The following is a 26,703-nucleotide window of genomic DNA, read 5'->3' on the forward strand; positions in this document are numbered from 1 at the left end:
CAAAATCCTTAATATGCAAAAAATAAGAAATCGAAGAAACGTTCTATGACCGTCGTACATAGAACTCTTGAATGAAAACTATATTGAAATACATAGAACATGGTAAACCTAAATAATTTAATAGATGAAATTAACGTATAAAGTTAAATTAAAGTTTTAATTGTTTATAATGTTTTGATAATAGCTTTTAGCAGTTTCTGGCAAAAAATCCAGCATGGCAGAGAAATCTTTTCTCTTGACATCCGACAGGAATGGCTTCTGAATCAATAACATGCAAACTTTTTTAATATAATCAGGTTTAGCCCATTTTTTTTAGTATAATAACACGTTTCCATAAGTCTGTGTCATTGAATGTGGACTTATACTAGATAAAACCAACAATTTTAATGATATGTAAAACTTTTATCATAGTAGCCTTTGTAATTGGAAAATTTACTTTTAATATAGAGTCACAGGCGTGTTTTAAGTCTAGAAAGTTCGAATGTTCCATGTTAACTAGCTGATACGCCATGGCACATAGGACCTTTGGAAAAATCATATGTCATGATGTCGCCATATGTCTTAGACCAGATCCATCTATGAGGAACGCAACAAACCACTTTTAAAGAGGTTTGGCACTTCACTTAGAACATTATTAGGGTTATTGGCGATAGTACATAGAACATATTAAGAAAAATCTCAGTTTCGAGGAAATTGGCACTTAGAACGTTTGGAATTTCCACTCTTCAAATATTCATTATTTTTAGTTTGCAATGAACAAATTTTCTAAATAACAAAATGAACGAAATTCTTTTACATAGTCTTTCTGTTCAACCTAGCTGTTTATATATANATGAATGAATGAAAATACCAACTTTTTCTTTTTTATTACATATGCTTATTTTTTTAACCGTAACCATACTTCACAAAATTAATTAAACCTTGCTGTTTTGTAAGATCCTTTTTCCCTTCTCCATTCCCATGCCCTAGTCATCTAAATTGTCAGCTCTGTTTGCCAGACAAGAAAGAAGACAACACCACTTTCCCTTCCCGCCCTCCTCATTTCCTGGGCAATATCCCGTCGTCTGGCAAACAAACGGTCTTTTTAGTGGCTTGGGCTACCGTTTGTTATGTAGGAACGAAACTGCCGCACTTTTGCAGAATAACTCGAGGTAATAAGGGCAATTTCAGTCTTTGTCTTATTCTTTTAAACATCTGGTAAATGAAGAAATCCTAATTTCGTATTGAACGAGCGATGCTCTTTCATGACAGACAGCGACAATAAGCTCGAATTATTTAATATTTGTACGTTGATCTATTTATCTACATTAGGTATTTTAAAAACATCATATCCGCTTATTTGAGAGGTATATAGGTAGTTTATAACCTTTTAAAAACCGTTCAGGCGTTGACATAGCTCTCATCACTGAAAAGTAAAGTTACCGGGTTTGAATTCAGGCCTGCTGGATTCGAACCCAGAAACTTTACCTTACAGTGATTAGCGCAGTGTCAACGCAGCCCCAGACGCCCCTAATTATTTGCTTTTATTTTTCCCTGTGTTTTATTTGTTAGTAGTTTCGTTTTGTTTTATGCTTTTATCTCTTATTTTATACTTGGTTCTAAAATGTTCACTTCCGTATACTTTAATTAACATGATTTTCCTTTTGTAAACATAAGAAATACTTGATTGTTGCTACTTTTTAAAATTTTTGCTCTGGGTTATGAAATATGCCAAATTATCGTGGAAATTTTCATTAAATTCTATTGTTTGTTTTGGAATAAATATTTTATCCTTGCCTTTTTTTCTACGTTAATCAGAATTTATTCAAATATTAACCCTAATAAACTTTTTATTTAACTTCACTACCAACTTAGTTTACCTAATAAATACATTCGCATATTTTGTTTTATTCAAAGTTTTTCCTTCTTTAAACTGACAATAAATCCTTGGATAAAAGACTTCCATTGCTGCCAAAGGCTGAATAATTCTGAGAATAAGTTGCGCATTCTTCTATGTTGAAATTAATGCCCGGGTTCAAACTATTTCCTTAATCAATTTTGTTCGAGGAAGAACTTAAATTTAAAAGTCCAAACTTTACCAATTAGAATTCCTTCTGAATCCTTTTCTATCCCTTTTATGAAGAGATTATTCAATTCTAAACATAAAAACTAGAATATTAAACGCTTGTTAGCCGCTATTAAGCCTAGTTTAATATGTTGTAAATGTAATATGTAAATATCGAAAGGTTATGTTTATAAAAATCTGAACTGGTATATTATTGTCAATTGCAGTAACAAAGTTTGGAGGAAGCCACAAGTTCGTACTTAACTACATACATGAAATACTTTAACGTGTATATGTCTAAAGGGTTGGAAAGTTTCTAACCAACATAATCACTCATCCAACATTTTAATTTACTAAAAAAGGTTTAAAAAAAGTTTTGTAATTTAAACTGACATATTTACATCCTCGGCTCCCTAGAAAAGGAAAACACCGTCTTTGTAAAAAAAGAAGCCCACTCCATTTAATTCAATAGGGATGCCCCCGGTATGTTAAACCCTTGATCTTTGGGAGGAGTTGAAAGGGTCCTGGAACTGGAGCTGGATCAATCTACTCCGAACATAACAAACAAAGTCCCTCCCGAGGGTTACTTCAGGTCGAATGTAAACAACTTGTGTTTAACTACTTACGCATATAGATCTTATATTGTATCAAGTAAGTAATAAGAAAAAAAGGTCGGTTATTGATTCTTGCCTCTTCAAATTTCGACCGTCGCCGATAAACAAACTGTACAACTGATAGTGTTCTAAAACAATGTGAAAAATGAAAGATGGTTTTTTTTAAGATCAAGTTTTAACGTATATAAAGTTAGAAGTATTTACATATTCTGTTTTTCCCAAGTCTCTTATTTCGCTTATCCTAATAGTTATATATTTAACTTTTATTAATCAATTGGTTAGAAAAGAAACAACTATTTATTAAAATATCGTCTTGGCGAAGTTTGACACGCATTTAGTTTTGTCATTTCCGTTTATTTTTGGGCCGCGTATTCTTGTTGTTTTTGTCTTTCAGACAGGTTTCGACTACTTACCATCTTCAGTAGGGGGTTTGTGTCATTTTGTTTTGCCTGACTGAGCCAAAATTATCGAGGAACGACTACAAACTAATCACCTTGCAATTTTATTGTGATTTTAAATTTTTAGTGAGTAAAAATTTAAACGGTTCAACCACTCCATACTAGCTAGACTAGCGCCAACTGCTTAACCTTCTACCGCCATATTATTTAAATAGAAACTAGAGCAACTGCTCACCGGTTGCTACAAGGAGAACCACACCACCAAAGATAGACTACGTTATTGAACAACTAAAACTGCTGGTTACAGACTTATGCCGTATATACATTAGGTACACCGGACGATTTACAGGACCCTAGGACACCATTAAGGCCATTTTTTTCTGGTATAATGACTGCTCAAAAATCTGAGAAAACATAGGACCCGGAGTTGAAGTATTAAAGCCAATGACTGAGCTGAATATAAATCTAGGTAGATACTCTACTACTTCCAGTTAGCAATCATAGCAAATGAATATTCCAGTAAAGATAAAAAGCTTAGAATCCAATCATAGACGATAGCCATACTCTCTGACGGTCAGGCTTACTAAAAAGTTTATCCTCCTAACTTTATGGAATCATAAGGTAGGAGTCATTGACAATAATGTTCTGACTTCTCCTGGGCTCCCGGGCACTCTGCACAAGGGTGATGAGCAGGCTAACATACATGACAAGAATGGAGCAATTATGATTATTTGGCTGGCAATATTCGAAAAATAGATCATTATGAGTCGAAAACCTGATTGATCGACTTCCCAGGGATGAAACAAGGGAAGATTTTCATATAGGAATAAACAAGAACAATTGTAGAAAGGCAAGAAATATAAAACTCGGACTCAGGCAAGTGTCCAGACTGGACACATTCGATGTTAGCGTAAAGCTCTAGGCGTATTTCTGCTGACCGGTCGAGGACAAAGCGTCAGCTGTCTCATACACGAAAGAATCAAGCTATGGAAACGGATTAACAGCTGACTAGTGACCTGTATCAAAAGAACAGGGGCACAATAGCTTCCTTTAGGTAAAGGTGCTTTGCCGTCACCCCTTCAATCCCTATTCTAATCCTACAATTTGTAATTATCAGATACATCTCACCTTTACAATTTATTTGTGTAATGGCGTGATATTATGAAGGTTGAGGAGAAACCAAATTTCTGTAAACAAACACTTTTGTTTTTAGAATAGAAATGATGAATATATCAATCAATCAACGATATATCAATAACTGAAATTTCTGTTAAATCTAATAGTCAAATAAAACGAATTAAACAAACACTAAGTCTTTAAAATGTTTACAAGAGTAATAACAAAATGAAATTCCTGATTATAGATGTAATTGCTACAAAAACAATAAAAATTAGGTAATAAACAGAATATACCGTGACTAAGGTCTACTAACATGATCAATCTCAGGAGAAAATGATTCGAGGGCTTATAGAGGAACTTTGTATGAAATAATGTCCGTGAATGATGTAAGTTTAATGAAATTCATAAATGAGTAGGGACTCTACGATTACTGTGATTACATGCAGAGGAATACACGTCTTACAGGGCGTAGGGTAAAATACACCCCGACAACCTACAAAATACGCTTTTATTTTTCTTGATAAAATTAAATTTGGTGAATTAATAAAATTTTAAATTAAATTCGGGAATTCTTGAAACATGAAAACCGCAAAGATTCTTGAATATTAAGAGGGAAAAAAACAGAAGAACACAGACTTTTCATGAAATCAGCTATAATCTTTTTCTGTTTAAACCTAAAACATGTGTTTATAAACACATATGAACAATTTTTAGTCCATAGGATTAAATTGTCTAGTAATATAAGTAGTAAATTTGGGTTAGTAAATTTTTGGCCCGGATGTGAGGTAGACATTAAGGATAACAATTCTCAATTTGCCCCACAGAAATAATTCACGTAACGGGAAATTGTGCAGGACAAATCCTCCGCAGCGGAAATTAACTAAAACAAATCGTCCGTTTCAAAGACCGTTGACCTCACTCTGCAGCGGTAGCTCGGATAAAAGTAAGGGCCATTATCTCCGGCGCCAGGTTTTCCCTTTCCATCGACTTTCCTGTAAACAAGTCTCCTGAATATATACGCTTGCCGCAGGGGGCCGTTGATATTCATTTCTTGGACAAGTTTCCAAAGTGATACCCTTCCTCAGTCAACCTACAGAAATCTACAAGTGGCTCCTTCGAGTTTACTAGAAAGAACGACACTAAAGTTTTGACACTCAACACCTTTAACTTAAATACTAAAATTACACTAGAAATTGAATTGAATTAAATATAGTAGATTTATTTTCTGCCTACATTGAGGCATATAACATAATAATATAGATATAATATATAACATAATACATAACATAATATATAACAATATATAATAATAACATATTATATAACATAATAATATAGAAAAGAAATGGCTAAAAAATGATTTCGAAGTAAACTTTATCAGGAAAGTAAATTTAAAATGTTCGATTTGTACAAAATAATCATCTGAAAGTTTTAAAATGTAGCCGCCGTTTACATCAATTAAGATATAAGATATACATTAGTTCGTAGGGAGAATTTTTTCTTTCTTATATGTGATTAAACTTGAGAACCAAGTTCCAAAACGAAGCGTGATGTTCATTTACTTCTGTCGAATTGAAGGATGAATATTTGAATTTGATATATTCAATTATTTTGGATATAACAATTATGTCGGCGCGCGTGTGTGTGTGTGTGTGTGTGTGTGTGTGTGTGTTTTCTGCATCGTTGGTGAAATAGATTTTAATTAGCTAAAATTTAACATTTGTCACATTATATAACATTTGAGATACCTATTCTCATACAATCTGTTAGTTGAAAATTGTGATTTTTTTGTCTTTTAAATAAATAATTACAATTTTTACAAATAATTTTAATAGAAACTACAGAATATTAGAGGTTTCATAAGAAACTGTTCTTAAGCCTTATGGAATTGAACCATCAAGCTTTAGCTTTTAGACGAAGTGCCAACAAGCTCTGCTATTGCACCAAGTCCCATCACGCAATGTTATTATACGAAGTGATACCAATTATTATAAGAATTGCCGTCAAGCTTGGTTATTATACGTAATATCATCAAGGTCGGTTTTTATAAAAAGTACCATCAAGTTCTGTTATTACATGAAATGCCATCAAGCTCTCTGTTCTTATAAAAAGTATCAGCATACTCTATTATTATACGAAATGCCTTCAAGCTCATTTATTAAACGAAGATCCATCAAGAACTGTATTATACGATGTGCCATCAAGCATTATTACTCGAAGTGATATCAAGCATTATTATAAGAAGTGTCGTCAAGCTTGGTTAATATACGTAATAACATCATAGGTTTTTATAATTACCATCAAGTTTTGTTGTTATATGAAGTTCCGTCAAGGTCGGTTTTTATAAGATCAAGCTCTCTGTTATTATTCAAAATGTTTTCAAGCTCATTTATTATAGGAAGATCCTTCAAGCACTATTATTATAAGAAGCGTCATCAAGCCCTGTTTTTTACCCTAACCATCCCTAACCAGTATTATACGAAAAGTTTTCAAACTTAATATTTTCGTAGTCCCATCAAGAGCTTTATTATGCGATATGCCTTCAAGCTTATTATTATACGCAATGCACAATATTTATGACAAGTACCATCAAGCTCTGTATTATATGACGTCCCATATAATATTTGTTATTATACGACGTTCATTAAGGTATATTATTTTACGAAGTACCATCATGCTATGTTATAATAAGAAGTGCCATTAATTGTAACTTAAAACGTCAACGTATCAAGGGATTATTATTAATGTTACTTCTAAGGTAAGAAAATTAGACAGGGAATACGAAAGCAGTACATATTTGCCCAGATTTTAATTACAAAATCCAACGCATCTTGGAGGTATGCATGTTTAAGTTTTGTTTAAATGTTTTTACAATTTGTGAAAGGTAGGCCGAAGGATAGAGAATTGTCTGCCTTAACGGTGCTCAAATCAATCAATCTCCATTCGTTGGATATACATTTTCGTCAGAATTTCACCTGAAAAAAGGGAAAACAGATTAACTTTTCCCTCTGTCATCGACACAATGGACACACAATTCGCTTCTTTTCGCTTATCCGCTTCGAACAAAGGGCTCATAATGAAAGCGGAAGGCTGTGAATTCTCCTGTTAATATAATAATCCCAACATATACTTCTCAGATAAATCAAGCTCGTATACAACATATTACGAGAAAGCGTGGCCGTTAGGCCTAGAAGGTGGCTGGAATAACCCAACCGTATCATATATCACGTCTAATATTAAATCTAAATTTTAATTAAAACTGTCAATTAGCGTCATATAGCTTTTTTCTAGAATATAAAAAAGCCGGGGGAGGAGCAATTCGTTACCGCTCATAACTGACTATTTTTTCATTAACATTTTTACATCGAGAGGAAAAATTGCATTACCATACAAAATTATCAAATAATTTCCCCAACGTATTTTGTCTCTTCAATGGTCTTTTAACGTTCATTTCTAAAGCACCGACGGCATAAAAATTGATATTTTGTGATAATAGGAAGAAAATGGAAGGTTAAAAACTAATTTGATCTTTTTGTATTAGGCATTTTTCATCATTTTTACTTAAATATAATTTTATTTAAAGAAATGATCATACTATAACGAAATGATATTATGTAAATGCTGGTCAATCTTAATAAAAGTTTGATATTTACAGTACAGTTATTGGTGAGATCAACTTTTTTTCGAAGGACAAATGTGTGGGGTTCCAGCTCAATTAAGCATTAAACAATCCTATGTTACATAACGAACGTGGTTTGTCGTGGAAGACTACAGGAATGGTTTTTGTTTAAAAGGAAAACTATTTGATGGGTTTTGTTTTCATTGACCCTGATTCTCCAAGGCAGTTGATGTGTTGTTGGATCGAGCGGAAGGATATGACAGAATCAGGGTTAAGAAAGAGAATAGACTGTCATCGGCTAATACGGAAGGTCAGCAGAGTAGAGGTTACTGAGGAGGGTGCCAGTATATTTCTTGAAGAAAACCAGAGAGGAGAATTTTAAGCTACGAAAAAGTGATGTACAAGAAAGAAGCAATAGATGGAAGGACGTATTGTATTACGTTTCCACAATAAGAATAATTACTGTTTTAGAGTTGTCCGAAAGATATCCGGACAATACTGGTTCAACTCAAAGCCGGTAGGTCATCCTACGGATAGACAGATAATGTAGCAGATGGAAAAATGTCCTGATCTGAGTATGTGTATAGGTATTTTCCCAAAAATTGAAATTGTAATTATTTTCCGTCTCCTGCATTTTAAATAAAGCAATTCGGACGTAAAAAAATACAGTCACAAACGTTATTACTAACGGGCAACTCGGAGGGTAGAAACAATTTTCTCATCGCAAATCAACGTAAATTGCGAGGGATAACTTGTTAACTTAAATAAAACAAGGTTAAATAACTGAAAATCAATTACGATTCAGCGTGGCTGGGTGTCAAATAAGGGAAAATTAATTTGTACCATGATTCTTAACTCTGAGTCCCACTCCTGAAGCGGTCGTAATTGAATTTTCTCTTGTTATCCATTTTTACTGAAAGGTTAACGTTAACAAGTCTACATTTCAACGACTCTGCCTCCTTAGTTGAAGTTTCCAAAGTTTTGCTTGTTAAGAAAAACATTGGTAAAATATCCACGCTAAATAATTATAAATGTCAATCAACATAAAATTGTTGCTATTAGGTCTTCAGTATTAGTACTAGTCTGCTATTTTCTACTTTCGTCTGTTGACGACATGCTGTTCTGTCAAAATCTGAAACGTTTTGGTCTAACTGAATGACTTTCCATAATAGATTCATTTTCAAGAATAGTCCTCAGTGCAAGTAATATTACGGCGGCATTTTAATCAGTATGCTTTTTACCACAAAACTTATACTTTAAAANTATATATATATTATATATATATACATAAAAGGTCGTTTTTATTTATTTTCAGTCTAGTCAGGACGGTCGTAAAAATCAGATATCGAGGCAGAATGTTTCATTAAATGTGTAAAATCTAATCAAATATAATGCAATTTCCATCCAATTAAGCGATGAGGGCAAGAGTATTTTTAAATGCTGTAATCTAATTTTTAATGTCTTAACAAATACAAAACTAAACAGAATTACGGAGGTAATTCATCCGATTACTGAAATTCCTTCTGGTAGATCAAGTAAAATATATAAAGAATGGAATGTATTGATATAAATTTATATGAGGAAAGACAACACTAAAAACCACGCAATTTGGTCGTTGCCAGTGATTTTTGTATGCCTATTTTCGCCAAATTTTGCACGATTCGTTATAACTAATATTTACCCAACCAAAATTTGCACGTTGAGACGTGTTGGTGCTTTACCGTATCATGTCTATGGCTCAGACCCAAACCCTAGGGTAGACAGACTAAAATTATTGGTAAAGTCCAAATTACAAGATCATCTCCCCCAAACCCATGAAAAAATGTCCCGATTTAATTAAAAAAACCAAACAAACAATAAGCAATGTGAAGGTAACCCACCTGGATTTGCGGAAACTCGAAACTATGACGTAATAAAGAATTCTTTTGTCCTTTATAGGGAGCGAGTAGGAACCAAAGCAGATATGAAAATTTTATTTTGGCAGACAGTGAGCCCCTGTTCAAATTTTTAAAGGAAACAAAGATGCTCTTTTTAAATATTTAAAAAATGTAATAGATGCATTTCGTGACAAATATATTGCAAGTTTGAATGTGTGGTGTAAATGGACCGATAGTGGAAAATTGAGTGCTTATACGTTGGGAAATATTTAAATAATACAAGGCAAAGTATTTGTATAATATTATATGAGACAATTTCAATTATTTCTCTGAGCCAATTGCCAAAGAAGCAAAGGCAAAAAAATCAACTAAAAAATGTTACCTAAAAGGCTTAACTTAGTAAAGCCATACGCGGTTACGGTATGGAACTTGAAGGATTCCTAGGTTCTTTACAGAAAGCGAGGAGGACTATCGCTTAATAAAAAAATTGCTGTTGGGCAATTAATTTCTATGCCCTCTGTTCAAATTTTGAAATGAGTCAGAGATGATTTCTTACATATATATATTTTTTTTAATGTAATAGATGTATCTTGTGCTAAATAAATGGTAAGATTGAGTATACTTATTAGCCTGAATGTGTTGAGCAAAAGGGTTGGTCCTGAGTACCACATCAACTATCAGTAATATTATTTGTATAATTTGGGTATAAGGGGATTAGTTTATTGCATTGTCATAATTGAGTGATGAGAAACAATGAATGGAGGTGTAAGTATGCTAAGGTTAAAACTGCATCCATTCGAAGCTGTGATAACATAGCTATCCCTATGGAACCTACTAAATTTTTGAAATAGAAAAGAAGATTAAAAAGATTAGATCACGTGGCTGAATGGATTAATATCTGACTGTAAAAATAACTGAAACATTATTTAACGAAAAACGAAGTTACCGTTTAATAGAAAATATTATGAGGAGAAGCGCTAGAAAATTCACCAGTATGCTGTTTCCTCCGGAAGTCCATTGAAATGGTACGTTTAGTAAAGAATACATAGTCGGATACCGGTACTCGCCGCATGCAGGCCCCCAGGACGTGATAGCCACCGCTTTGCCATTGCAGACCAAAGCACTTCCCGAATCGCCCGAGCAGACGTCTTCTCTGTCCGGTCCGATCCCGCAAATTTGATGACGTTTTTCTATATCGCCGACACATCTGGACTTCGGCGGTTCGCATAAAAGTTCCATGCAAGCTTCATAAGTCATGAGATTTATTTTAACTTCCTTCAGCACAGAGGAGAGCCCTGTGTAATGCGCTCCAGGCTTAACGATGACTTGTGAACCCCAGCCCATGGATCGACAGACCGCGCGCGACCTTATCATACTCTGCACATCATTCGCCAAGGAGATATTTTCTATTTGAATCGGCCGTATGTTATTCTGTATTTTCAAAATGTTGAAGGGATTCTTCAAAACGGCCAGGCCGTAGTCGTACACCCAGCCGTACTGTTTAACGTCGCACTTCTTGTGAGATAAAAACTGGGACACAAGCCTTTTCTGTGTTTGTTTCGACGTCCTGTCGATGCTTCCGGCTACAGCATATGTCTCGGTTCTCCAGAACAAAAAGTACCTCTTTTCTCGAGACAAACGAGCGCAGTGACAAGCAGATAAGACAGTTTTCTCTGTGAGAACGTTTCCACCACAAAAATGCCTTCCGAAGTCAAACTGGAAACTGACTGCGAACGGGTACGCTCCTTCTTCTGCGTAAACGCCGCCGATTATCTTTCCTTCACTGTGTAACAATCGACCTAAAGTAAAACGCGGATAAATCAAATATAGGCAAACAAGTCTCATAAAAACCATTATTATACGTATTATAAATATTTCTTTAAAAATATTATCATTAACATGTGAGATTCTATATAAAAAATAAACATCATAAATATTTGAACACTGCTCAACAAAAACTTTTTTTTTTTTTGGCGTTATGAACTATGCATATTAGCCATGTGACAATTCATATATGTGTGTTCAAATTTGGGGGGGTTATTGTGAAAAAAGGGCCAGAGGCGACGGTGGGAATCGAACCGACGACCGCGGCGTGTCTCTCATGCTAACCACTCGACTACCGCGGTCCCTACAAAAACGTTGTAAATGCTGAAAACCCCGAAATTTCTTATTGTTGTGACTTCCTACACCTTGCACAACAAAAGGATAAGTGATTAATGCGCTCCTTTTTAAAAAGGACGATAAAGGCTACCAAAGAAAACTTTGGTTTTATTGGTGTAAATAAATGTTTCTCATTGAATCAATGGTCTCAAGTTCCAAAAATATATCAGAGGAAGATTTTCATATTTTGATCTACACAATTGTTCCTTTTGATAGCAGTTCAGAAATTAACAAAACGTTTCTGAGCGTACTACCTGCCTAGGACCTCTACACTGTCGATCACATTCCCAGATCAGCTTCTTCGTAATCCTTCTGTCCTGTAAGCCCTGGATCCAGAAGACGAAGTATTGCTCTATTTCTACTTCTACTTACTATGGTAATGAAGTAGCCGTCTGCTGTACGTGATCAACCTAAAGTGAGGTGTGTGAAAGTGCTTTGATTTCAGGTTGTCAGTCAGATTAAAAAGCTATTTTTTGCCTTCTAATCCAAGCTTTTTTATCTTTTTGTGCAGTGATCAACGGGCACGATTTTCGGTTAAATTATTTGTTTGGCCATGCTACCTTATAATTTTCTTCCAAAAATACTGGCCCGCAGCCCTGTATCTTTTTTAAGCGGTCCATGTACCAAATAAAGTACACCTAACGTCTGGAGACATTCCCATTATTATATATGCTGAAGCTCTTTTAATAGTTATAACTCGTTGGCATTATTTTGTGGCTTTAATAACATCTCCACGCGTAATTCTCATGGCTGCATGAGGCAAATTTTACTCAGGACCCTTTTCTACACCCAACTGCAGAGTTTTTTTTTTCCACCATACAATTGTACCATGTTTTATCATTGGCCAGGGGATTCTTGTACAAAGCCGGCTGGTCATTTTGGGTCTTAAACTTCAGCCTTTTCTACATAACCTTTTACACCTCCCTAGGACAATTTTGGCTTTGTCTGTGACTTTTATTAGTAGTTGGTTGAGATGACTCAAAGGTATTTCAGCTTTTTAGCTATATCAATAACTACCTCATTTATCACCAACAGTTTTAAGTTGTGTTATTTTCTTCTTTCTTTTTTTGAAATGTTTCAACGCTTTATATTTTATTAAATTCTTTATTACCTTCTTCAATAGAGCTTTTACTTTTATTATATTATATGTTACACACAATAAATTATATATATTGTTTACTATAAAACCATCCCGAAATTGTTATTCTGAAGAATTCTGGTTTTTCCCAAAGGTATCTTGTCGGCTTAACATTATCCCACCGAATTACCCAGCCGTAAAACCCCGTTCCGGCGGAACGCCCGAGGCAAGAGAAGACTCAATCAAAAATCATACATAAATATGAGGCGTAATCAGAAAGCTTAATTTCTGCTCCCCCCTGAAGGGGTGTGTACAAAGTAGTCAAATGATCCTTGGAACAATTTCATTTCCCTTGCCGCCATCATCACTGGGGGCCGATCATTTCTTGAACAGGGGAATAAATTATTGTAACAATTATACGTAACTAGCGACAGTTTCTTGATAATTTTGAAATGTAAATCCTGGCATTATTGCTTCACCGAGGCATCCTTACGTGTAAAATTGCAATGAAGATTTTAGGACCTTTTTAAGTTTCCAGTTTCATACAACTTTCATTCAATATTATTATAGTTTTTTATATGAAATATCCAATTACGATCACTGAACTTATGTTGATTTTAATTCCCTTAAATAACAATATGTGGTTATTTGGTAAAAATAATGGATAAATATTAGGATTAATAGAGAAAATAGAAATTTATATAGAATAAAGATTAAAAATATTGAGAGAGAGAGAGAGAGAGAGAGAAAGACTGGAAAAAAGAAAGAGTCGGAGGGAGAGAGAGGACGAGATTAAGTCAAAAGTAGGTGAGAAAAAATGAAAGCGAATGAGAAAGAATGCGAGCGAGTGAGCGAGAGAAAAAGTGAAAGGGTGAAAAAAGTCGCGGATGCTCCATCACGAAATATTCACCTATATTTCTATGATTCTTCATCAAATTTCTAATTACCTAAATTATTTATTTTAAAAGTGTGATGTTAGAAGGCAGTTCTGGAAAAAAAGTGCTGAGATCTACAAATAGCCTTCAAGACAAATAGGAAATCTCAAAATTTTCTAGCATAAATAATGGCCATATTAAAAAAAGAACTGGAATATTGGATTTCTAAAGAAAACAACTTCTGTTGCGTTAACAACAAAACGCATCTTTTGCAAATCCCGGATTGCTGATGCAAAGAAAAGACTCCTGGAAACTAGGAAAGCCATTCATACACGACGAAGACTATTTTGAGTGGAATTCTATAGTTTAAATGCATAACGTCGTTTGCAATTGTAGTTTACTTTGATCAGAATAAGAACATTCCATCATTTAGGGACAATAAAAACTGGCTGAATTTGCTATTGATATAAAATTGCCACGAACACAACCACAACGCCCACATGACACTCAATTAAAAATATCAATAGAAAACACTTGCATATGCGCAAGGCACCTTTCTCCCAAACATACGTACTATAAGAAAGATTAGACTGAAATTACTAGATAGGTTGCTACGAAATACACAAATAGAGAGTAGATAGAGTTCATAATAAAGTTTAACGCAAACGAGACTGGAGGTGTGTGTGTGTGTGTCGCGCGTAAAAGAGAGAGAGAGAGAGAGAGAGGGTGTGTGGGAAGGAGGTAAAGAGAAATAGAGAAAGAGAGAGACTGTTAAAGTGGAAGAGATAGAAAAAATAGATAGATAGATGAGGTAGAGAGATAAACAGTTAGAAAAGTAGGAAGATATGTTGAATAAAAATTTAATATTACAGGCAATTAATATCAATTTTATCAAAAGGATATAAGCGGGGAAAGATAGTAAGAACTAAAAAGGGAGCGAGAGTAATAGGGTAAGAGAAAGATAGTAATAAAGTGAGAGAAAAGTGGAAGAGAGAGGGAGAAGAAAAGGGTGAGAAATTGCGTGGAAAAGAAAGAGAGAGAGATAGAGTGTGTGAGAGAGAGTGAGAAAAACTGTGAGAATAGAAGGTAGAGAAAAATATAGATAGATAGATAACGTATATATGTATATACAAATAGATGGATAGAAAGATTGAGAAATAGAAAGCCAGAAAAACAGACAAAGAAAAATATAAACCGACAGGGAGAGAGAGAGATTGCAATATTTGTCGACATCAGCGCTGCGTTTGACTCCCTCTGGTGGACAGTTGTAGTGGACTGTATATCAAACCATGGTGTGCGAGCCGACGTCACCCTACTTGTGAGGAATAGAGGTAGACAGATGCATAATATATGACAGTGGCCAAAGCATTCACACTCACAGTTCAAGCAAGGGTTGCCCAGGGTTCCATAATAGGCCCCCTGATATGGAACGTCGTTTTCAACGACCTACTACGAGATCTCAGGGCAGAAGGCGTGAAAAGCGTGGCTTACGTCGACGATCTAGTAATTCTAGCGGAAGGCAACGTCATAACGGAAGTACTAACCGCAGGACAGCGAGCTATTGGCGTCATTGGAAAGTGGTGTAAAAAACAAAAACTTAATTGCAATAGCCAAGACCCACGCCCTGTTGGTAAAAGAAAGAATCATAGGAAACCTCAGGTTTATTCACAATGGAGACATGATAGCAGTGGTTGATGAGGTGAAATATCTAGGAGTAACCCTAGGTAAGAACTTATATAAGGCAAAAATCTTAAGAAAGTACAGCAAATTAAGCTGGATCATTAAAGCAACATGGGGATATAACTACCACGGCAATGTCAATATGTATAAAAGCATCTGTCTAGGCGTACTACGTCACGCATCCCCGCCTGGCAACCATTAGTGAAGAAAGCGGACTTAAAACTCTTGGAACAAGCCCAAAGGAAAGCTCTACTGCTAACAACAAAGAGCTACCGTACAGTTTCAACAGTGATAGCTGGGCAGTTGCCAATAGATCTGGAATTAGAGATTGCTGTAGTAAAATACAATATAAAAGGAACAGAAAACGGAAAAGAAATAATAAACAGGAAAGTAGAAGAATGCTTGCAGAATAGGTGGACGACGTTAGAGAAGGGCGCCATCACAAAGATTTACTTTCCTGACGTAATCGCCAGATGGAAGATGAAGCATATAGCTCCAGACTGTGTAATCTCCCAATATTTAACATGGCACGCAAATTTCCCCGCCAAATTACACATATTCAAATGTGTAGACTCACCGCTTTCCCTATGTGGTTCACCAGCTGATGCAATGCACGATACCCTTCACTGTGAAATCTATGCGTATGAAAAATACTGTCTGGAAAAAAAACTTGGACAAGATTATTACGGAGGCAAACCGAAAGAAACAATCGCACGCCCTGTAGAGTATAAATTATTTTCAGACTTCATTAAAAAAATAGCCCAAAAATACATGAATGGCAAAGGCAATTAATTCAACTTCAAAGTGACACAACCTGTCTTGCTATTGCGGGCTACACACTATTTATTTACGGCCATTTTCCGTAGTAACAATTTTGACACCGTTGTTAATTCTGCTTAAAATGTGATGTTTATATTGTAAATTATTTATTTATTCATATTTATGAAAATCGTTAGAAATTCATTGCATCTATATTTATTTATCTAATTATATATGAATATATTTATTNTAGAACATAAACCACTAAGCACAAAAATTGAATAGAATTACAAAACCCTCCGACGCGGCAGCGAGAGGCAACAAGCCGTAGATACAGCCGGTAGAAAAGAGAGGAAGTCACAGATAGAGAGAGAGAGAGAGAGAGAGAGAGAGAGAGAGAGAGAGAGAGAGAGCGAGTGAGCCCAAAGTGAGCATAAAATTGTTCATTTATATTTTGAAATTACACTCCCCACCAGTAACTACTAAATCGCACGGCGCAGAATAAAACACTTCGACAGAACCCAAGAATATATTTGATTTAGCATATTTTATATTATATTATGTAAGGTCAAGAATGTTGTTGCATCGGTCGATTGTTTTATGAATTAACTTTGACACGAACCGTATTGATTGCTGGTTGTTATATATCGAAATTCTACGATTGGAATGCTGAAGATGGGCTTTATAATCCAAAAAGAAATCACTAAATAAAGTCAACTACCACGTAAAACTTGGTATTATTTAACGTAAATATTCATCATTAGAAAATCTTTGTTATCTCACCGTGGACTTAACATTATGTATATTATATAGCAGATTTTCATTGAAATATTTTACTGGATTTCGTTATTCGTTAATAAAATTAATAATAACAAATATCCCTAGGGATTTATAATAAATATGAACTTCACTAGTTTTCGTGGTCCGCTTAACCAAATAATATCTTTCAATTAATTAATCTGTATTTAAGTTGAGATAAAAAAGTCAGTGTCACAGGCGGGATTCGAACCCACGACCTGCGGCTATATACTAATTAAAGGCTAAATATTAATTAATTGACAAATATGAACATTATATAATTTCTCAAATTTAGAATAGAAGTTAAAACAAATGTCTTATATTATTATTTTGATGAAAAAAATCATAAAGATCCTGTGACAGATTAATTAAACTATTTTACTTACACATAATCTGGAAATGTTTTCAAATTCGACCGACCCAGTCCCTACAGTTCACAAAGATTGGAATGCAAATTTGAAAATCACGTATTAAAATTGTCGAATTGTAGATATATTTAAGATTTTAAGATTGTTGTGCTCTGGTGGAGACCTTTAAATAGGTAGAAAAGCTTGGCAGTAACAATGGATTTTTTTTTATCCAGATTATTCGTGAGTAAAAAATTGGTCGATGCATCTAACACTTTAAACTATTTTAAGACGCAGACCTCAACCGAATATATCGTATTAAAAAGAACAAATCTTCTTAAAGTGTTCATTTGTAATAGATCTCAATTGGAAAAGAACACTCGACCAGTAATAGAACAAATTTCTCCCTTCAATAACCCTGTACACGTCTGGAAGCAAAGTTTCTATAATGGACAATTACTCGTTCCCTCTTCTTCCCTCTATCCCCGAGTAATGATTTCCTCACTTCAAAGCGTACTTCATCATTTCCTTTTCCCTTCGGCTTCCGCAATATCCCTCTATCAACTCTTACAATCCGTATACAGGAAGATGTCTCGGTCCGGAGGAAATAAAATTTTCTCTAACTATTTTCTGTTCATGAAAAAAAAGAATATAATAATATTTCATTCGTGACGCATCTACCTGAAGATTTTTATCGGCGTGCATTCTTACGGAACTCCATTGAATATTCGCTTTATCGTTCTTTTCTTTCCTCCTCTTCCCTTAACTGCCATTAGCATAACTAGATTTAAAACAAAAGCATAAATGTAAAATATTTAATTGTCTCTTCTGTTATTTATTATTAAAGTTAAGTTACATTTATATGTAAATAGTTAAAATAGTAGTGAAGATAGAAGTTTTTGTTATTTAACATGTGTAAACGTTTTTAAATTTTGACTGCGTACATGTAAGTAATCAATTATCTGTGATATGCCTATATGAATATAAAATTAATTAAAATTCTTTGTAGACCCTGAATAAGACGAAATATATCGTCCAAAGCTCGGCGTTGGTACAATTGCACTATTTGTTTTTCTGACCACAATCATAATCCACGAGATTATTAAAGTGTAAAATAGTTACTTCGTATTTCTATTTTCCGTATTTTTATCTATTCAAAATTATAATATAGAAGAAATTCAACATAAAAGAAGTATAACTGTCAATAATATTTCGTCAATAAATGAACTCGTTGGAGTTACAATGTTGAAATAATTAAAAGTTGTAAAATTATATTTAATTTGAAAAAATTTGATGAATGCTTTATTATTAAAACGTCATTAAACGCACATTTTTTTTATTTACCGCTCAAACAAATACTAAATGGTTTTAATTTATAATATCAAACATATTATAAATTAAAAGTTATTTGTCATTACTAGACAAGAAATCAAATAAAGTCTAGTACGATTTTCCTGAAAATTGATCATAGGTCAAAACAGAAAGTATCAGAATTAACGATCGGACTGTATGCCACGTAAAAGTATTATTTCCTCATTCAAGCGTGGTTTGATAAAAGGTTACGTTGGCTTCAATGGTTATTTTCCTGTCATCGTCGAAATACAGAGCGGCTGAAAAAGGCCGTAAATTCATAACGGTTAAAACGCTCACTTCAAAATTGTCTTGTGTACTGTAAAAAAAAATTTTCAGTCAAACGCTCCCCGTGACACGCTGTTGAAATAGTGAATTTTTGTTTCCTCTCAATCGATTTGTTATTCAATTGGCTAATTTTACCCTTCAAAACTCCAAGTCCATAAAAAGACCAAGTCACGTAATAATAAAAATTTACGTGAAATATATACTTTTATTTCTTACATCATTTTTAAATGATTATTCGGAAATCGTGAGATGCGGTCTGGTGTGATGTAGGTTTCAGAAAAATATTTTCTTTATCGTGCCAACAATTCGATCTTTATTGAGATTATCTTCAGGGCCTGGGATTTACAAACATTGTTTAAATTTAACAAATACACGTAGGATGCGGAAAAAAGTGAATTTACACAATGCAAAAAATACTTTTTATATTCAATAAAAGTATTTCTACTCATTTGTAGTGCTTGTTTTCTGCGTAATTGTGCCATTCTTGCGTGTCGTGTTGAGAGTGCCAGTTGCTGTTTTATGTTTATATACGTTGGATTTTGAAGAGGTGAGGAAGGAAGTCGGTATAGAAAGACATTTTTGTATTTGTACACGACTCAAAAGTGAATTAAACTGACGTTTCAAACTTCTTTCAAGGTTGCTGGACAAGTGTTCAAAACTAACTCTACAAAACAACTGACTCATTTATATTGCTTGTTTGATACCCATATGGACATTCATCGCAACGATCCAACCTCCAACGTATTCAATCCCTACAATCCAAAATTCTCCGAACTATGGCCAATCTTCCTTTTTATGTATAAAACAGATTTTCTTTTAGTTTTGTTTCTTGTATAGTTTGGCTTAGGAATACTATTTTTCACTATCATTTTGTTAATTGCCGTTAGTAAAGATTTATTTAAAATAGAAGAACTTGAACTAAAAACACCGCCCGTAACGAAATGGAGAAATGTCGGTGATTAAATTTGGCGAAGGCGAAGGGGAAACAAGCGATTGGCATTTATTGGTGTCCGTAATCAGCGAGCACTTGACCCTTTGAATCGACGGGTAGAAATGCCGCAATAAAGCCAGGTGAATTCTGGGGGCGTCGCAGGCGACATTCCAATAAATCTCGTCCATCAGGGCAATCGGGCATTCCCTTGGAAACTCATAAACAAGTCGTCTATTCTACAAAGAGGGGAAGGAAGTTGTGAAAATCCTGAAAAAATAATAAAAACAAAACGCCAATCGTGAATAGAATGTTGAAAATGAAATGAAATCTTGTCTAAGGTGATAAAAAAAGCACACGTTAGTCTAGAGGCTTCATATTCAAATTTATAAATTCCTGAACGTGTCCACGTAATGCCACATTTAAAAAAATTTAAACATAATACGGTAAATTATGTACAAGTTTTGAATAAAATGCTATATTAGTTGTTTTGTTTTTTTTTCAATATTTTGTTCACAACAAATTGAAAATGATAGTAACTGCTTCTCCCTACTTACCACCCTTGATATGGCCCTAATTAAATAAGCAAGATGTTCATTTTCTGTAATGTTATATGGAGTTTAAGCAGTCTCTGTAAATTAGAAGTTAGATCTGAAAATCAGTGCCTATCTACAGATATAGAATTGGCGTTTAGATGTTTAAACAGCTTTGATGATGTTGGAAACTACAAGCTAATGACATTGTCCACAATCCAGACTATTTACTACGAGCATACCATTTGTGGCATAATAAATTATTTAGTATATACTAAAAACGTTTAAAATTATAATATATTTGCTCTATTCACAGAGGGTGTTTTCAATTTTAGAATTACTGATTACTGATTTATACCGAAAAAGGAGGAAAAAACACACAGAGGGCCGGCGATGACCTCAACTGTTGTCTGCGCATAAACTTTCTTTTATGGTTATATATTTTACAACATATAATAAATGTATAATAAAAATAATAAATATATAATTTTTTATTAATTTTATTAATATAAACAATAATAATAAATAATAAATATATAAGTTATAAATTTGACTCAACGACATTTAAGTGTTCTGTTCTAATTTTATTGGGGTCAAATTTTGCTTTGTTTTGAGTCATCAAGTTGAAGTTGTTAGTCCCTTTTTGTACAATGAAGTCATTGATGTCTTCAACCGTAATCGGGTGCTCTAACTTTATTTATACATCATTTTCTGTGTCGTTTTTCACCACACAAAGAGCTGTGCTATTTTTTATGTTTATCAAACCCTCAAGGATTTCTAATTTATTTACTTTAATGTTTCTCAGTAATGCTTGTCCGTTACGGACATTCTTTATTTTAATGGGGATGATTTTTTCGGAATTCGCTTCTATTAGCAATCCGGTTTGTGTGATGTTCTGTGTCGAATCGGATTGTTCGTCCCTAGAATCATCTACAAGCAATTCGGTTTGTGTGATGTCGTTCTGGGTCGAATCGGATTGTTCATCCCTAGAATCATCTACTAGAAATTTGGTTTGTGTGATGTCGTTCTGGGTAGAATCGGATTGTTCGTCCCTAGAGTCAGCATCATCCGAGTTTTAAGATAAGCAATTGAGAATTCGTTCCCCTATATTTTTATTTTATTTTTTGAAAGATCAATTTTTGCTTTTAGAATTTTAATAGTGTCGGTCCCTAGTAATAGGACAAACTTTGGGTGAAAATTAAACATAAAGAATTCAAGGTCTGATTTCTCAGCGATTGAGAGATCGTTTGAATTCAGAAGTGCACTGTAATTTTCCCTTGAAGAGCCATGAGTGGTGATCACTTCAAATGGCTTATATTTTCTTTTAGAGTTGAGATGTTTTTTTGCTATTTCTGGATTTATGAACGACCTCGTACTTCCAGTGTCAATTAGGATTTTAAAATTTGTCTTTTTGTCGACTATATACGGAAGTTCGTCGTTCTTGTTGCGTTGTTGAGTTGTTTGTCGTTCATTATGTGAAATCTTCTTGTGAAGTTGGGACTACTTCTAAAAAAGAGTTCTGATCGGGGTTTGACCGTTTTCCCGTGTGTCAGCCAAAATTGGGATTTTGGGATGTGTTCCTTGTTGATATGCTCATTGATGTTACTGGGGATAGTGATATTTTTTTGTTATATTGCAAAGGTTATCGGTTTTGTTGTGAGTGTTGGTTCTGTTTGTAAAGATGGCGGTTTTGAGAAAATGTTTGACGGTTTTGATGGTTTTGAGGGAAAAGTTGATGATTTTGAGGGAAAGGTGAGCGGTTTTGGTGACTGAATTTGTTTGGAGGTGTTATTAATGCTTGGTTAATTTTTAAGTATTGAAAGTCATTTCGTAGTAATATCTCTTGATATTCTATTTAAAGGGATTTGTGAAATAATAAATTATGTTTGTTAATAAATCCTATAATTTTACAAAGTTCGTTGGCCTCTTTTAAAATCATTATCAGACACAAGTGGCCCTACCTCTAAGCAGTCCGGTCCAAATCGGATACAAATAAAGTCCAACCCTAAAAGAAGAAAAGGGGGTTGTGGCAGAGATGTTTATTCAGCATGAGAAATAAAAGCGCAATGTATTTTAAAAGATAAGCGCTGCTGTTTAAAAAAATACAACCACTTTTCCACCACAAATGAGGAGAGTTCTGGCAGAGAAAATAGATCTCCTAGCTATTTGTGTTGTTCCCTCCAGCTAGAAGTAACTACCTTTTCTATGTAAGTAAATTCATAATTTTAATAGAAGTCTGTTGAAAAACTCACTTCTCTTCTCAGCTCTAACCCATGTTTTATACAAATGTGTCAATTCCTAAATAAATATTATTCTTTACATATCTTTGATAGCCACCCCAATTCATATTATTATATTTGGACAATTTTGATTAAAATGCATTAATAATAATTCTTGGTTAATATTTTTTATTAACCCCTCACCACCAACCAGATATTTTTTTTCTTATACCTCACTCCCTCTTAGATACAGTTTTTCCTATTTACATAACATTCATTTAAGGTGTTGGAATACTCAACATCCCTTCATCACCTGTTAAACATTATATCCTAATCTAATTGAGGGTCGATGGGGTGTTCAATATTCCGCCAATGGCCCTCTCACACTACGCATTCACGCTAATAAATACATTCAATCAATGCACAATAGGGTAAACAACAATATCAACAGTACATATAATTAAACAACCCTGTTACCTTCAAAACTCGGAATTATTATTGCCATGCTCAAACACAATTTCGGGTGAGGTCCTACGCGCTCCCTATATTGAGCCAGAGAATAGCACCTTTCAATTAAGTGAGACCCATCGAGCAACCTTGCCCTACTTGACGGACACATAATGCTTTTTCCCAAAAGTAAACGGCCCTGTGCCAATCTTCACTTAACTGAAATATTTCTTTTGATTGAATGATAATAATTTCTGACTGCGAGAGAGAAATATTTAAGGGGAGATATAATTTCATCCTTTCTATTAAAATGAAGCACCTTTTTATTATTGGATTCTGTTTTAATATCCTTCCCACCTTTTTACTTACCAGTTTGAATTATTGGCTCAAAATTTCGCTCGCCCACCCCAGGAGAGAAGGTCGGAGGGAAAATATTTATTTAAAATGTGATAAAAAGTCGTCCGAGACAGCCTCCCTGTGACAGGAGTTCCACCCCGTGCACCCTTTATGTGAAACAGTGTGTCAACCGGGTAGATAATAGTATTTTAATAGTGGCCCTCGTTATCGAAGAGAAAAGGGAGGTAGGAAGTGGATTTGAAAGTAAAATAGGGCCAAGTGATGAATTACAGGTGAAGGGCGAAAACCCACTCTTACCTAAAGGCATCCAGCCCTTTCAATTTACAACTTACTACTTGTCAGAGTGAAAAATGAATTTAGTGTGTTTTTAGAACGAGTTTTTTTTTTTAAATAAATTATTTGCTTTTTGTATTAAAAAAAAAATATTTCAGAAGATAATTTTTTATAAAGTTAACTTATAATTATTTCTTTTTATCACGGTCATAAAGTAAATTAAAAATTAATTGAAATGACAAGACTATAGACGACAATTCAAGCTATCCACGAAATACAAACTTGCAATCAACAAAACGCTACGACAACCGATTTGGAAATACGGTATAGAACTTGGGAAACCTTTCAATATTCAAGATCACCAATCTTTCCAGTCTAAAGTCCTCATATTAATTATAATTGTTCCGGATTATGTCTCCAATACTACCTTCCACAATGACCTTAAAATACCATTTATCCCAAATATAATATCCAAAAAATTTACCACAATAATATCTCCCATCACCCCCAATAGTCTCGCCCAAGCTTGTCCAGCACAGTCCATCGCTACAATCCCATAAGGCAACTCAAATGGAAATAGCCCCGCGACCTCCTTTCGAGGAAGTTGAGGTAGTGAAGTTTATTTGGTAAAGTGGGAGAATAATTAACTCATTATTTAACTAAAATAAAAAGTTTTTCATTTAAAAATTATTTCATTTGGAACTTTGCCGACAAGTGCTTCTTCATGGGATGTTACCGTGGAGATAAAAACAATCCATTTGAGGAATGAGACATAAAAAAACAATTCTCACGAATAAAACGAAAAAATAGTCCAAACAGTAACATTTCTCAAGGAATCAAACAAACATGAACCGATTGGGAAACGTTCGTCGCTTAGCGTTGTTTATCGCCCTATCAATTTTTATGCTTTACGTTTTCCGATTCTCTTCCGAATCGACTGGGCAATATAAGTCGACCGTAAACAGGGCCTACAAGAAGGGAAAGCTACGGCCAGATTAATAAACAAGAGGGGTTTGGAAGAGAGAGACAAAACATATAAATAGCTCAGCCGGAGCTCATTGTTAATACAAGACCTCGTGCGGTGCAGGGGTATGTTTTTGTCGGCAAATGGGGAAGGGGGGGGGGAATGTTCGGATCAAACCCGTTTTATATTAAAAGGGCTGCACCCCAGTCTGTCTAAACTATTCCTCCTATATCTGTATTAACTCAATCCAAGCGGAGGATTAGTTTGGGGTGCGAAATTGTAGATCTTAACTCTCTCCCCTCACCCCAAAGGAAGGCGTTGAATCTCGCCTTTTTTTAAAAAGATAGTTCCTACTCACAGTAAGTTGTTTTCCAACCAACGTCCTAAAGACAAGGTAGACAACATGGCAAAAAGCGGGGTTTACCAACTTAATTGTAATGATTGTGATATTAAATATATAGGACAAAGCGGTAGAGAAATAAAAACGAGAGTAAAAGAACACTTGCCTAAATCAAACAAATTAAAAGAAAAAATATAATTTCAATTCAAATTTAAATACAACTAATTAAGGTTTTTAGTTGAGATAAAAAAGTCAATGGCACGAGCGGGATTCGAACCCACGATCTTCGGCTAGATACGCCGCTGCTCTACCACTTGAGCTATCGTGATCTCGATCCACTCGGACATCAACTTCCTATCTCAACCCCACCTTTGGAGTTTTCCCTCCTTTTTGCCATTTTTCAAATGTCGTGTAATCGGATTGGATTCTCGGCGACAAATGAAATGGCCACGGAGAGCTTTAGTGAAGTATACTTCATTTTAATTCATTAAATTCACTAATTTCGTGGTCCGCTTGACCAATTAATATATTACAATTAATTAAGGTTTTTAGTTGAGATAAAAAAAGTCAATGGCACGAGTGGGATTCGAACCTTAATTAATTGTAATATATTAATTGGTCAAGCGGAACACGAAATTAGTGAATTTAAATACAACAGTGTTACATCGTTTCAATAAAGGGAGAGAACTCGGTTTGAGAAATTTGAAATTAAAAAATGTAAAATTGAACATGGAGATAAATGCGTTAATAATATAATAGATTTTGATCTACCTCCCATTTTAAATATGTACATAAATAATATTAAAGTCCAAATAATTAAATTAATTATTTTAATTGTTATTATTTTTATAATAATTTAATAATATTTTCTCTTTTCATTAATCACTAATTTATAATTAATTTCTTACAATATTTACTATTATAATATTTACTTGTGTTGTAATTCCCGCTTTTCGCACGTTCAAATTGAGCGCCATTAAGAAACCTGCTTCTCATTGGGCTCAGTTGACGGGGGGATCGGCGGGTTCACTTTTGCAATTCTTGTCGAGAGACGTGGTTGTAGAAATCCTGATCGTTGGAAAACAACTTACTGTGAGTAGGAACTATCTTTTTTAAAAAAGGATTGAACACCGCATTCACTCCATCATTCATCATTTCTAGCGTTGAGTCTCTTCTGTTTCGGTTAATTTACGATTTGTTTCTTTTTTCAAACCCACATATGAATCATCAAATGAAGCTTCGAAATTGTTTGTGACACTACAGATTGAAAATAAATATAAAAAATTCTCCAATTCGTTTCATTTTACTTTATTAGCTCGTTCTCTGTTTATATATATTTTTTTAATTTGTATTTTTTTTACTGTATTTTTAATTGTATTGGTGAAATTTAAAAGGTATAAAGACATGAAAACAGACAAAAATTATTGCCAAAATATGATATTCACGTGCTGCCATAGAGAAAAACTAGGCTTATTTGGACGAGTTAGGAAGATGGATTTTGATAGGAACGACTGTCTCGTTACCAAGAAGCAGCGCATAGTTAGGATTCCCCTTCTATTTAGATCAGTCTATCCAATCTTGAGATGAAGTCCTCCCTCAAAATTGACTAATGGGCTTTCATTTGCCATTCCCCTTG

The 26,703-nt window shown here is 34.3% G+C and overlaps 2 protein-coding genes across 4 annotated transcripts in view; both read right to left on the bottom strand.

Annotated features, from left to right (window-relative positions):
* The window catches only part of LOC106674449, an 83,459-nt gene that overhangs the window by 20,032 nt on the left and 36,724 nt on the right, over positions 1 to 26,703 (bottom strand). The window lies entirely within an intron of this gene.
* On the bottom strand, positions 6,936 to 11,569 carry LOC106674447 (trypsin theta-like). Of its 2 annotated transcripts, none has more exons than XM_014407174.2 (2): positions 10,662 to 11,569; positions 6,936 to 7,150 (listed from the first exon to the last, which is right to left on the bottom strand). In XM_014407174.2, the coding sequence occupies exons 1-2, from the start codon at positions 11,523 to 11,525 to the stop codon at positions 7,139 to 7,141; spliced, it is 876 nt and encodes a 291-aa protein (XP_014262660.1). In that variant the 5' UTR covers positions 11,526 to 11,569; the 3' UTR covers positions 6,936 to 7,138. The 2 variants fall into 2 exon arrangements, with proteins under 2 accessions (XP_014262660.1, XP_014262659.1); XM_014407173.2 differs by having other exon boundaries at positions 10,618 to 11,569.

Source organism: Cimex lectularius, unplaced genomic scaffold, assembly GCF_000648675.2.
Source record: "Cimex lectularius strain Harlan isolate CLEC.00 unplaced genomic scaffold, Clec_2.1 scaffold188, whole genome shotgun sequence".
NCBI classification, from domain to species: Eukaryota; Metazoa; Arthropoda; class Insecta; order Hemiptera; family Cimicidae; genus Cimex; species Cimex lectularius.

What these genes read in the sequence shown, in the direction of transcription:
- LOC106674447 (XM_014407173.2), bottom strand. Translation starts at nt 11,525, where the DNA reads ATGGTTTTTATGAGACTTGTTTGCCTATATTTGATTTATCCGCGTTTT.